At 43.7% G+C, this 12,490-nt stretch overlaps 2 protein-coding genes across 2 annotated transcripts; one reads left to right on the forward strand and one right to left on the reverse strand.

Annotated features, from left to right (window-relative positions):
* On the forward strand, positions 685–7,483 carry LOC8082955 (probable 28S rRNA (cytosine-C(5))-methyltransferase). The gene is made up of 13 exons (XM_021458484.1): positions 685–1,015; positions 1,537–1,595; positions 1,804–1,854; positions 2,144–2,276; positions 2,914–2,999; positions 3,170–3,268; positions 3,366–3,419; positions 3,893–4,037; positions 4,297–4,358; positions 4,451–4,538; positions 6,639–6,722; positions 6,827–6,988; positions 7,077–7,483. The coding sequence occupies exons 1-13, from the start codon at positions 748–750 to the stop codon at positions 7,277–7,279; spliced, it is 1,494 nt and encodes a 497-aa protein (XP_021314159.1). The 5' UTR covers positions 685–747; the 3' UTR covers positions 7,280–7,483.
* On the reverse strand, positions 10,145–11,258 carry LOC8073756 (19.0 kDa class II heat shock protein). Its single transcript, XM_002453491.2, has one exon. It carries the CDS (start codon positions 10,893–10,895, stop codon positions 10,290–10,292), a length of 606 nt encoding a protein of 201 aa, XP_002453536.1. The 5' UTR covers positions 10,896–11,258; the 3' UTR covers positions 10,145–10,289.

The following is a 12,490-nucleotide window of genomic DNA, read 5'->3' on the forward strand; positions in this document are numbered from 1 at the left end:
ATTTAGATATATTATTATATTTAAATCAATATTTAGAAAAACCAAAATATATTATAATTAAGAATGAAAGGAGTACTTGTCTACTAGTAGATATGAAAATATTATTTTATACTCCTTTTGTCTCAAAATAAGCGTACATCTTGCATTCTAAGGACTCAACCAATCTTAAATTTAACTAAATATATACATATGTTACTAAAATTTATGATATCAAATACATACCATCAGATTAATCGCATCATATATTTCTATAGTGAATCTATTTTAGAGATACAGATATTTCCTTATAGATCCAGTTAAACTAGATTGACTGACTCATCTAAGTTTGAGATGTGATTTTATCTTGAAAAGGGGGTGTATAATAAGTAACAAATAAGGCCTTGTTTAGTTCACCAAAAATTTTGGTTTTGGCTATTGTAGCACTTTCGTTTGTATTTGACAAATACTGTCCAATCAAGGACTAACTAGACTCAAAAAATTCGTCTTGCAAATTATAGACAAACTGTGTAATTAGTTTTTGTTTTCGTCTATATTTAATACTCCATGCATAACGGAGAATCTTGAAAAGTTTTTGGTTTTTAGATAAGGCCTAACCATAATAGTAAAAATAAAAACAGAAATGCTTGGCTCTTCAGTCTTCACTTGCAACCGCAGCGCCCCCCCCCCCACCCCCCCCCCCCACCCCCCAAAAAAAAGGGAAAACCCCTCGCAACTCCGAACTCCGAGGACGGACAGGCGCCGTCAGCCATGCCGCCGCCACCGCACCAGCCTAAGAATCGTAGCCGTGGTCCCGCGCCCACCGGAGAGAACCGGCGGCCCCAGCGTCGGATGGCGAGCCGGGACGCGGCGGAGCGGGCCGCGTTCTTCGCGCGGCGAGAGGCAGCAGCTGTGCTCCGGCGCGTGCTCCGCGGGGATGCCACCAGGCGCGCCGCGGGCTCCATAAAATCCCTTGTCTACTCCCCAACCGTCCGAAACAAGCGCGCCACCTTCGCTCTCGTCTGCCAGACCCTCAAGTGTAAGTAAGCGCCGCCCCAGCTTGCTTCCCTCTGCCTTGGCGTGCTCTGGCGCGCAAGGTGTTCGACGGAATGCCATTGCAGAGCTCTGGTGCGGCTGTGTTGGGTGGTTGGGTGCATTATCTGCTGTTTAGAGTTGTTGACTTGTAGCCGTAATTGTAGCAAGAACGGAGCTGTTGATGCACACATGTGCAGGTCATACTCATACAAGTATGATGCACAATGCAAGATGCGTTTTTTAAGTTATGATAACAATGAATACACTTCACTGCTTGGCACTTCACTATTTATGCTCAAACTTTCAACTTTGAAAAGGTCAGATTTAACTTGTTAATAAAGTCACATACTTGCTGGGTGTAATCTAGGTGTCATGGTAGTCATCTGAGTGTAAGTGGAGGACAACTATAGTTACTGCTGCTTGAATAGAGCAAATGGTTATCTGTTCTGTTGTGCTTCAATACTTACAAATTGTGTTCCCTTGTGTTGACTTATCCCCACATGTTTCTTTGTTTCCTTTCGTCAGATCTATCAATTCTTAAAGAGGTTTTAACATCGAGTGGAATACTGAACAGCAAATGGAAGGTGCGCCAACTTCACCAATTGTTGTGATGTAACCAAATCTTTCTTGCTCATTATGTTTTTATCACTGTTGTTGGCAGTTTGACATGTGGGCTTTAGAGTTTAGACATGCCTCTTCATTAGCAATGTATAATGCCTTACCCCCCAAAAAAAAAAACTTGCAGGCAGCAAAGGCTGAGTTTACTAAGTTGTATTTCTTTTTCACTTGCAGAAACAGGAGGAATTGGTTTATGTGACTACCTATGACATTCTCTTTGGTCAGGTTTGTCATCATTTACTTAAGAGTATTGAACCAACCAATTTGTTGTACGTTTTTTTGTGCATTTAGCCATTTACTTTATGTATTCCTTAAATTGTTAAGTTCAGATCTTGTTTCTATTGGTGTTTATACTTTGAACTGTGCATTTGATTAAGTACTCATTGTACCATTTTACTCGTTCGCTTCCCTCCACTATTTAAAAACGAGTTTGGCATGTCATTCAACTTAATCAGTTGTGTATTCATTCTCTTTTTCCAATTAAAGATAATCTAACATGAAATGCCATTCCCAGGGAATTGCAGTTTCTGGATCAGTCGAGCAATTAATTATGCAACAAAAAGATTCTCTCAGGACTACTCTTGATAAAGTTTGCGCTAGAAGGAAAGTCAGCTGTGCTGAAGACCTATTGGGCAATAAAACAGCCGGTACCCTTCTACCTGACCAGCTTCATTGAAGCTTATATTTCACAATTCTTTGTAATATGAGTACTCCCAATTCTACCCTGAGCCAGTGATGATCTTGACTATTCATAATCAAATGTATTCATTTAACTGTTCAAGGCTTCAAGCTCTGGAGTGGTTAAAAAAATGCTAGCTAAATTCAGACTATCATGGTGATACAATTGTGAACTTAAAATGTGACATGTGTTGATGATCGTCTGAGTTCATTTTCTTGTGCCATTACTCAAAACTACTGTCGACGCTATGTTATATTGTTTATCTTCTGCTTTCATTTCTATATGTGTGCGCACATTTGTCTAATTGCTTTGTTATGGTGATTGACAATGACTTGTTTGGAAAATTGTGGATTATATTTTAAGAAATGCCCTCCCAAAATAAATTACTAGTTCCGGTTAGTTTCATGCTTGGGAAATTGATTTGCTTGCTGCTAATAGGATCACAATCGTGTTTGCTGATTGCTGAAAGGGTGTACAACAACTGTTTCTCTGCATATGTTTTATTTCTATCTGTCAATGATGTACAGTCCTCAGCGAACATAAATTATATGCTACTTTCGAATTTATATGCATGCCATGCTGTTCATTATTCTTTTTTTCTTCAGTCAAACCAAAGCCCCGATTTCTTCGTGTTAACACACTCAAGATCACTACAGAGTCTGTCATTGAAGAATTGAACAAAATACACATGGTATTTCAGCTATCTTTTAAGGTTTATTAAGCAAGCATATTGATCTGAGTAACATCATTCTAGTTTGATGTTCCCTTGTGAAGCTATCTTTGCAACTGCAACCTTACTTTTGAGCTCTACCATTGTCCGTTGTTGGTGACACTTTGACTCAGTCACTCAGTATTGAATAGGTTGACAAAGATGATATGATTCCAGACATGTTGGTACTCCCACCTGGAACTGATTTGCATAACCATCCGTTGGTTACAGATGGGAAAGTGTTTTTGCAGGTGACCTTCTGATTCTTTTGCTTACTTTTGAGAAAGTCACATGATTTATAATAATTGTGTAATTGACCTTTTTCTTCATTCGTACCTGTTCTCATAGGGGAGAGCTAGTTGTATGGTAGCAGTTGCATTGTCCCCTAAGCCAGGCTGGAAGGTTAGTGTGGTGCATCTGGCGGACTAAAATTTATTGATATTTTATTTTGCCAGCATTTTCAGTGAAGAAAAGAATTATTTATTAACTTTTGTGTTACCATCTGACTGGATGGTTTGGAATTTACAAAATAAATGCTGTCTAGAATATAGTGCTGTGTATGCTTTTAACTTAACATGCAAATAGTATCCCATCTCTACTCCCTAAGTTTCTGTATATTCATCGTCTTATTTAAAAAATGTGATCATTCAGGTAGGGAAACGATAAATAGTACTGAAATTTTCACTCAATGTTTTATTTTTATGTAAAAAACATAATATCTATGCTTGTTTGTGGATTTGCTTCTTCGATATCTGCCATGGGTGCTGTAAAGAATGTTGCATTATGATGTACCAGTTGAAAATTTCAATCTGTCATATCACCTTTAGAGTTATATAATCTTGAATATTAATTTCAGCTTGAACATTTAAACTTAGGTTATTGATGCATGTGCGGCTCCAGGGAACAAAACAGTCCACCTTGCTGCACTCATGAATGGAAAGGGAAGTATTATAGCTTGCGAACTTAACAAAGAGAGGGCCAAGACATTGCAACATACTGTCAGAAGATCTGGAGCAAATAGTATCCTTTCCTGATGATCTTTTAGATCTATCAACCTTGCAATTATATTATATTTTTTGTGTAGTTTTTACTGCTAAACTGTCCTTGCCTCCTTACTGCAAAGCACAAAGGCACAGAATTTGTTTTTGATATTTATTGACTAGTTGTTTGATCGTCATCCATTGATATGTGTTCTTGTCATATGTTATCTATTACGTTCAACAATATTCATCATAGTGCATTTGATATGACAACCACATTTCTGAACTTATTGCTAAAGATATTCAAATAGTTAATGGTGACTTTCTGGAAGTAGATAGAAATGATCCATCATATGCTGAGGTTTGTAGATAACCGCCACTTCTATTGGTAGCTTATTAACCTCACTGGACACACATTAGTATTTTGTCATATGATGATGGTGATTGCTACAGGTCCGTGCTATTCTATTGGACCCCTCGTGCTCTGGTTCTGGAATATCTACAGAGAGACTCGATTATTTGCTTCCTTCACATTCTAGAGGTAACTAAAGGCTTTTGTAGCAAAGTTTTTGCTATTTATTCTGTGACCTTCTTGAATGTTATTTGATTCTATTGGCATCATTGTTTTGTGAGTTGCCAGTTACATTGTAGGCTGCTGGGCAAGGTTAACCTTCTGTAGTTAGCACAATATGCCTACTTATCTTATTTGGACTGAAACTATGAAACAACTGTCACTAAGCCCCTGTTTGGCATGGCTCCAACTCCACGCAGAGCAGCTCCACTCCAGAAATCTAGCTGGAGCTGACTCTGAGTGGAGTTAGAGCTGTCTGATAGAGGTGTTTGGCTAGAATAGTACTCTGAGCTCCAGAGTTGTGCTTTATCACTGTGTTTTGCCTATTTTACCCTTGCCTTCAATCACATATGCACTTGTGACTGTTTGGTTGTTTGCTTTGAAATTGAACTATGCATATACGGTGCATTCTTGAAAAAATGAGGACGTGGAAAGGTAATTATGGGTAAAAATATTTGATGCATATAAAATAAAATTCAATAACGGACAAGATAATCCGAAATAATAATTCTTAGATAATCCGAATAATTCATGAAATCAAATATTCCGACATACAAGTCCAACCAAATAATCCGAAGATACAAAGCTTGCGTCATTAGGAACATGATTACATTAATTCAAACATGATTATATTAATTCCAAGCTAATGCGATGGATGTAGCCAAACTATCACGAAATGTGTCCATGGTCACAAAGCTTGCTTCATTAGTAGACGTATCAGAGGCATGGCGAGACACGGCATACTTGTTGTACCTTTCCGGGATAGTTGGCACAAAGTTCGGATCTCGATCAAATCTAGCAAAGTCCACATCCCCACTAGCATGCTCACGTATGAAATTGTGGCAAACCATGCACGCAGCTACAACCTTCTTTTGTGTTACATGGAAAAATGGGGCATCTTATAAAGAATTGGCCATTTCATCTTCAATAGTCCAAACGAACGTTCAATCACATTACGAACAGATGAATGAATCGGATTGAACTTTTCTGTTGGAGTATTTTGTTCCATACCTCAATGCCACTCTGGTAAATGGTATCTTTCACCCTTGTATGGAGATAAGTATCCTGGACGATTCGGATACCCCGCATCCACAACATAGTATTTGCCTGTGGATATGAAAAAATAGCATACAAATTTGAGTTATAATTGACCATGCAAAATGTGACAAGCTGATAGACAAATAATTAAAGTTATAATTTTTTTACCTTCTGATAGACAAAATGGAGAGGTGCTCTTCTTCCCCTTCTCTAGGGTTAGGGTTGAGGATGACCTTCTCCTTGTCTTCTCCTTCGCCGGCCGCCGGTGGGGGATGGAGGGAGGGGGCGGGGAAGAGAGGCGGAAGGAGGGGGCGGGGAAGAGAGGCGAAGAGGGGGGGGGGGGGGGGCGCCGCCCGGCCTGCTCGCCCCTAGAAACGGACGGCGGCGACGGGAGGCCCTGTCGGGAGTCGCCCGTCTCACGCGACTCTGGGGAAGGGGACGGGAGTCGCCCGTGGTTTGGGAAGGGTCGGGTACAGAGAATAGAAAAAAAAAACGATTCGCTTGTGTAACTAGTGGCAATTGCGGATAATTTCACCCCAACTCCATGTCTTGGTCTGTTTTGGTCAGTTTCGGAGTAAGAGAAGAGGTACTCCGAAAATTTGTACTAGAGCTCCAAAAACTCCATAGAGTTGGGCTGCTCCAATATTTTCTGGAGTTGGGGTGTTTGGCTAGCTCTACTTGACTCTGGGTGGAGTTCGGCTCTGGAGCCATACCAAACAGGCCCTAAGAATTGTTTGCATTATCAGCATTGGGGCAGGCGCAAAGTTACATTTATCAATAATGATGCATATACACCACATTATTATTATTTTTTTGCTACTGACTAGTACAGCATTTAACATATATTTATAGTTTGTATATATTTCTTGGCGTATAATGAAGTGCTACTCCACCGTTATTCTGGCCTAGTCCGTCCTGATCTGCAGACTATCTATCTAGTTTGAAGCAGGGGAAGGGAGGGGACAAGTTTGGGGTGCCACTGTTTAGTAACCTTTCATCGCAATATCTCGTGAAATAAGCCTTGCTCTGCAGATAATCAGGATGACGCGAGTACAAGCTCAAGGGTCATGAAACTCTCCGCTTTCCAGAAGAAAGCTCTCTCCCATGCTCTATCATGTAAGCCCCTTTGCCATTTGTCACTTGTGAATATGAATAGTCACATGTCAGTGCACAACTGTTTGCGCGAACTGAAGCTTCCCTCCACGGCTTCACCTTTGCAGTTCCCTCTGTGGAGAGAGTGGTCTACAGCACTTGCTCAATCCACCAGGCAGAGAACGAGGATGTCGTGAACTCCGTCCTGCCCTTAGCTACATCCCTTGGATTTGAGCTTGCCACACCATTCCCTCAGTGGCACCGCCGCGGCCTTCCAGTTTTCCAAGGATGTACGCCCTCTACGCATTCAACTCCCAGTGAATGTCTCTGAACGTAGCCTCCCTCACGTCACTATGTCTTCCCTCGTTTGCTTTGCAGCTGAACATTTGCTTCGGACGGACCCTGAGGATGGCCTGGAGGGCTTCTTCATTGCATTGTTCGTCAGAAAAGAAGTGGGTGGTACTTCAGAAGAGCCTAGCGAAGATGCCACGGTAGAAGTAAGAACAAAACGAGTGCCCGGAAGGCGAAATGGGGTAAGGGCGTTCAGCTCCTTGAGGTTGTCCAGGATGATCCTCTGGTGATGAAAGATTTTCTGAGATCTATTTTGATGTATCATTGCTATTTTTGGTAGTCAATGTGGAATTATCTAGGTTTGAATCTTTCTGAGTTTTGGATTCACTTTTTAAGGCCTTGTTTAGATGCGAAAAGATTTTGGATTTCGCTAATGTAACACTTTTGTTTGTTTGTGGTAAATATTGTCCAATCATGGACTAACTAGGATCAAAGGATTCGTCTCGCGATTTATAGTTAAACTGTGTAATTAGTTTTTGTTTTCGTCTACATTTAGTGTTTTATGCATGTGCCGAAAGATTCAATGTGATAAGGAATCTTGAAAACTTTTTGGTTTTTGGGGTGAACTAAATAAGGTCTAATAAGGTCTAACTTCTACTGGGATAACATGTTGCCATAATCCATGTCATAGCTATATAGTCCCTCTATTCTAAATTATATGATGTTTTGGCTTTTTTTAGGTACATAACTTTTGCTACATGTTTAGATATACATTATGTAAAAGTAAGTAGTATACGTAGAAAAGTTAAAACGTCTTGTAAAGGATCCTCGTTCTTGCGCTTTGGTAGTACAGTTGTTGTTCTTGTTCTTCGATCGTACAACTGTTGCTTCCCACGACGACTGTCTGAGCCACCGGACTTAGAAAAGTAAAAAGTCTAACCCTAAACTATCTAACCTATATAAACTATACAGGGTAAACTACTTCACCTTCCAAATTATAAAACTAGATTTGTACTAAATTATATTTTCCCTATTCAGTTATCTTCTTCATCTAAGTAAAAAATTTTTATTAAAAAAATCTCCTTCCTATTAGTTTAGAAATTACTTGTATTTATTGCCTCTTTGCTGTCTATATTTATTGTCTATTTACTACTTATTGGCTGCCCCTTGCCTGTGACTCCTCGTATGCGCTCAGCCCGTAATGATTAAATACAAACCGAGTGATTTTTCTCTTCTCTTTGGTCATTGTGCCGAAGGCTAAAATGATAAATATAAATAAACAGAATAAGTATTATATTGTATATTTATTGTGTAGACCTACTTATATGAAGTTCAATAAAATCGAATTTTCCATTTATGATTTTTCTATAATTTACTATAATATTCAAAGATTTAGCGAAAATAAATAAAAAAGACAACCACTGTCGTAGCAAAACCATCTTTCAAAACCAAAATCGTTTTTGGGGTGGAAGTTATTCGACCGGTTTTTTAGGTGAAAGTTATTCGACTGGCTTTTTGGGTGAAAGTTATTCGACCGGTTTTAGAAAGGTAAGGAATAGACTACCCTCCAAAAATAAAAAAGACAAACCATTTTCTAAAAAAACCATTTTACCATTTTCTAAAAAAACCATTTTTTGGATAGAGGTTATTCGATCGGTTTTAGAAAGTTAAGAGTAGACCACCTTCCAAAACTGTTTTTTAGGGCGATCAGTTTTAGAAAATTAAGGAATAGACCACCCTCCAAAATTTGGTTTTATAGTTTGAAGGATTAGAGGTGAGAGGTTATTCGACCGGTTTTAGAAAGTTAAAGAGTAGAGATCACCCTCCGATTTTATAATTTGAAGAGTGAAGTAGACCATCTTAAATAGTTAAAAAGGTTAACCACACTTTAAAACCGTTTGGGAGTACTTCCGCTTGGGAGTATTTGACCGGTTTTTTAAAAAAGTTAAGGAATAAAAAATTGATTTTATAGTTTGAAGGACTAAGTAGACCGTACCATCTTGACTAGCTAGAGGGGTTATGTAGATTTTTTTTCTGCTTAGAAAATTACGCCACATCAGTCGACCTTAAATCTGAGTACCATCTTCCTGTCAACGTTGAATTTGAACGCTGTCAAAAGCTTAAATCTGAGGACCATCTTTCCTGTCTGTCGACCTTGAATTTGAGGACCACACCTTCGACAATTGACGGAGGGTGAACCTGAACCTTTGCTGACGCTTTGCCACTTGGTCACCTTCGCCTATGAAAACAATACTCCCTCTGTTCAAAAAGAGTGACATTTTAAAAACAAGTACCCCTTTGTCCTAAAAGAAGTAACGTTTTCAACTTTCAACTTTTAAAAATACCGTTCGTCTTATTTAAAAATTTTATATAAATTATAAAATAAATAAATTATTAGTAAAGGATCTCTAATGATAAAATAGGTTTTAACAAAATATATAATATTTATGTAAAATTTTTAAATAAGATAGATGATCAAATAAGATTTGTTTAAAATTCTAAAACGTCCTTTTTTTTCATTTTTTTAGACGGAGGGAGTAGCAGAGTACTGAACCGACTGCGATGTGCATGTTCGACACATGTACCTACGTGTCCTTCCTGTTTAGGAAGAGCCCACGCATGCCAACGCCACCAGCAGCGCGGCACAAACCACAGCAACAGCGTCACAGCGACAGGAACAGGACCGATGGCTTCGATGAAGCAAGCCAAAGACCGCACAACCATTGCGACCAGGCGCACGATGCAGCCGCCGAGAATCCATGGCGCCGGCCGGTCGCCGCGGAGAGGAAGGGAGCAGATCAGGAACTGCCGCCCGCGGCGAGGAATCCCACTCGCACTCCGCGCCGCACCCGCACCCGCACCCGAAGGACGACACACCGATGCAATGCAAGCCCTATGACACGGCTGCCGATCGATGCCAACGACGGCAAGAGCGATGTCGATGAGCACATCCCCACCAGACGTGGAGCTTTCATTCAACATTACGGAAAGGTAATTAAACTAGATACACTGGACGACTGGCGCCACAGGTGCCGGCCCACCTCCCCTCGCCGCCGGCGAGCTGCCGGCCGGAGGGGAAGAGGAAGGGGACCGGGAACTCGATCGAAGCACTCTTCGAACATACACACGCACAAACACTCGGAAGTACATGCATGTAACTATGTAAGCATGCAGCCATGTACCATGGCTACCAAGCACAACAAAGCATCACACCCTCACACTGTTATTCGCTCGTCACCCGCCATATCCAGCTGAGATGGACGAGCATCGCGGTCACGGTACGTATATGATGTCGCCTCCTTACTTGCCCTGCTGCTCGCCGCCGACCGTGACCTGGACGACGCGCGGCTTCTTGGGCTCGGGCGGGGGCTTCTTGTCGACGATGACGGTGAGCACGCCGTCCTTGTACTCGGCGCGGATGCTGTCCAGGTCGGCGCTCTCCGGCAGCGGGAACCGCCTCATGAACTTGCCCATCCGCCTCTCCATCCTCAGGTACTTCACCACCCCTTGCTGCTGCTCGCCGGCGCCGGCGCCGGCCTGCTGCTTCTGCTTGCCGCCGTCGGCCGCCTGCTGCTGCTGCTGCTGCTGCTGCTTCTGCGTGGCGTCGGCTTCGGCGTCGGCGCCGCAGTCCTCGGCGGGGCGCTTGCGCTCGCCGCTGATGGCGAGCACGTTGCCGTCCTCCACCTGGACCTTGACGTCGGCGAGGCTGACCCCGGGCATGTCGACGGCCAGGACGATGTGCCCCGACGGCAGCTCCTTGACGTCCATGGGCGTGTTGGCCATGGCCCTGCGGTCGCGCACGTAGGCCCGCGTCGGCGCGTTCAGCTGCCGCTCCAGCTCGTCCGGCAGCTCCATCAGGTGCTGCACCGCCGCCGAGAACGCCGGGTCGCCGAGCATGAACTCCATTGCTAGCTCGATCGAGCTGGGTTTAATTTGCTGATCAACAATGGCTGGTGGTGACTTGAGGCCGTGTAGTGATGATCGTCTCGGCGTTGATCTTGGGACTGAGATGAGACGGGAGGCCCGGATAGGTTTTATATAGTGATGAAGGGGAGTATGAGTATGTTTGTTCGGTGGGTGTGGGAGCTGTGTGATGACACGTGAGCTGGCCGGAGAGATGGACAAGGCTTCTGTGTATGACACGGCCGCATCAAGGCTGTGCTAGGTGTCATGTGGAGCATCAAACTCGTGCCCTTGGCCTTCAGGTGTGACACGGCAGCATCAAGGATGTAGGTGTCACCTGGAGCATCAAACACGTAACATCTTGGTGTCAGGCAACATGACATCCTGATAGTGCTTAATTAAGTTTGAGTCTTTTTTTTTGACAAGGTCCTTCGGTCTTTATATAATGTATATGGGATATCAAGTAGAAACCACGATCTTTATAAAAACCCATACGAGCTATGACAAAAAAGTTATCTAAATTTATAAAAAAAACATGTAGATAATATAAATATTCATAATTTTGTGAAATATCTTATTCAAATTTGAATTTGTTTGTAAGATATAAAAATAACAAATTTCAAGTAAGTTAGCTACTTTTTTTGAAAAAAATAAATAAAATGAGGTGCCTCTACCATCCGAAAGGTGATAGGAGCTAACACAAGACGTACAACTTAGAGGGGTGACACTTCGAGTGCTCCCGACCCCATGCCACCGCCAGCGGCGCTAGCGGCCGCCGCCTTCTCCTCCCCCGCTTCCCTCCCTCCTTCCACCTCCCTCCCCTCCCCTCCCCACCTCCCTCTCTCTCCCCCACACCCCCTCTTCCTCCCCCATCTCAGCCCTAGCCCCCTCCACGCTACTGGCGGCGGCGTCGCATCGTCTCCGCGCTACTTCCTGGGGTTAGACCTAGGAGTGCCGCGCTGACAGGAACGGTTGGGAGAGCACGGGCCTCGGTTGTGGGGGGACCCCGTGCCGCCACCGGCGGTCGTCGAACCCTTCTCGCCCTCTCCAAGGGTCGTCGCCTCTTCTTCTCCTTGTGCGCGTGCGTGCGCTGGCGCAGAGCCACCCGGAATGGACATGCTTCGGGGGGGCGTGCGTGCGCGGCGTGGCTTACGACGCCTTCAGGCTCCTGCTCCCCATCGAGGACAAGCCTCGTCGGCGGCGGTGTCTCTGCAGCGGCTACTGGGTCAAGGCCTAGGCTTTCGACGCCGGCCACCCTAAGCTCCTCCCTCTCGGTGGCCGTGGCTCCCTTCTGGCCTCCTTCGAGAGAGCGCTCAATGCATCGCCAGTGGGCGGACGACGACCGTGAGGCTTCCATCGACGGCCACCACCTAGCTACATCGGCGCCGTGCGCTGCCTAGCGAAGGCGGTCTCGGCTCGCTCTACTTCAGGCTCGGGCCAAGCTGGAGTAGTCCACGAAAGGCAGTGACGAGGTCATGGGCGGAGGTGGCGTGGTCGGCCGCGTTCACACCTAGTGTGTGGCCTACCTGTACAGCCTGTGGAGGGTCGCACCCCTGCTCGCCAGCGCTGTCGTGGTCGGATGTCTGCTCATGTCACCA

Source organism: Sorghum bicolor, chromosome 4, assembly GCF_000003195.3.
Source record: "Sorghum bicolor cultivar BTx623 chromosome 4, Sorghum_bicolor_NCBIv3, whole genome shotgun sequence".
Classification (NCBI taxonomy): domain Eukaryota; kingdom Viridiplantae; phylum Streptophyta; class Magnoliopsida; order Poales; family Poaceae; genus Sorghum; species Sorghum bicolor.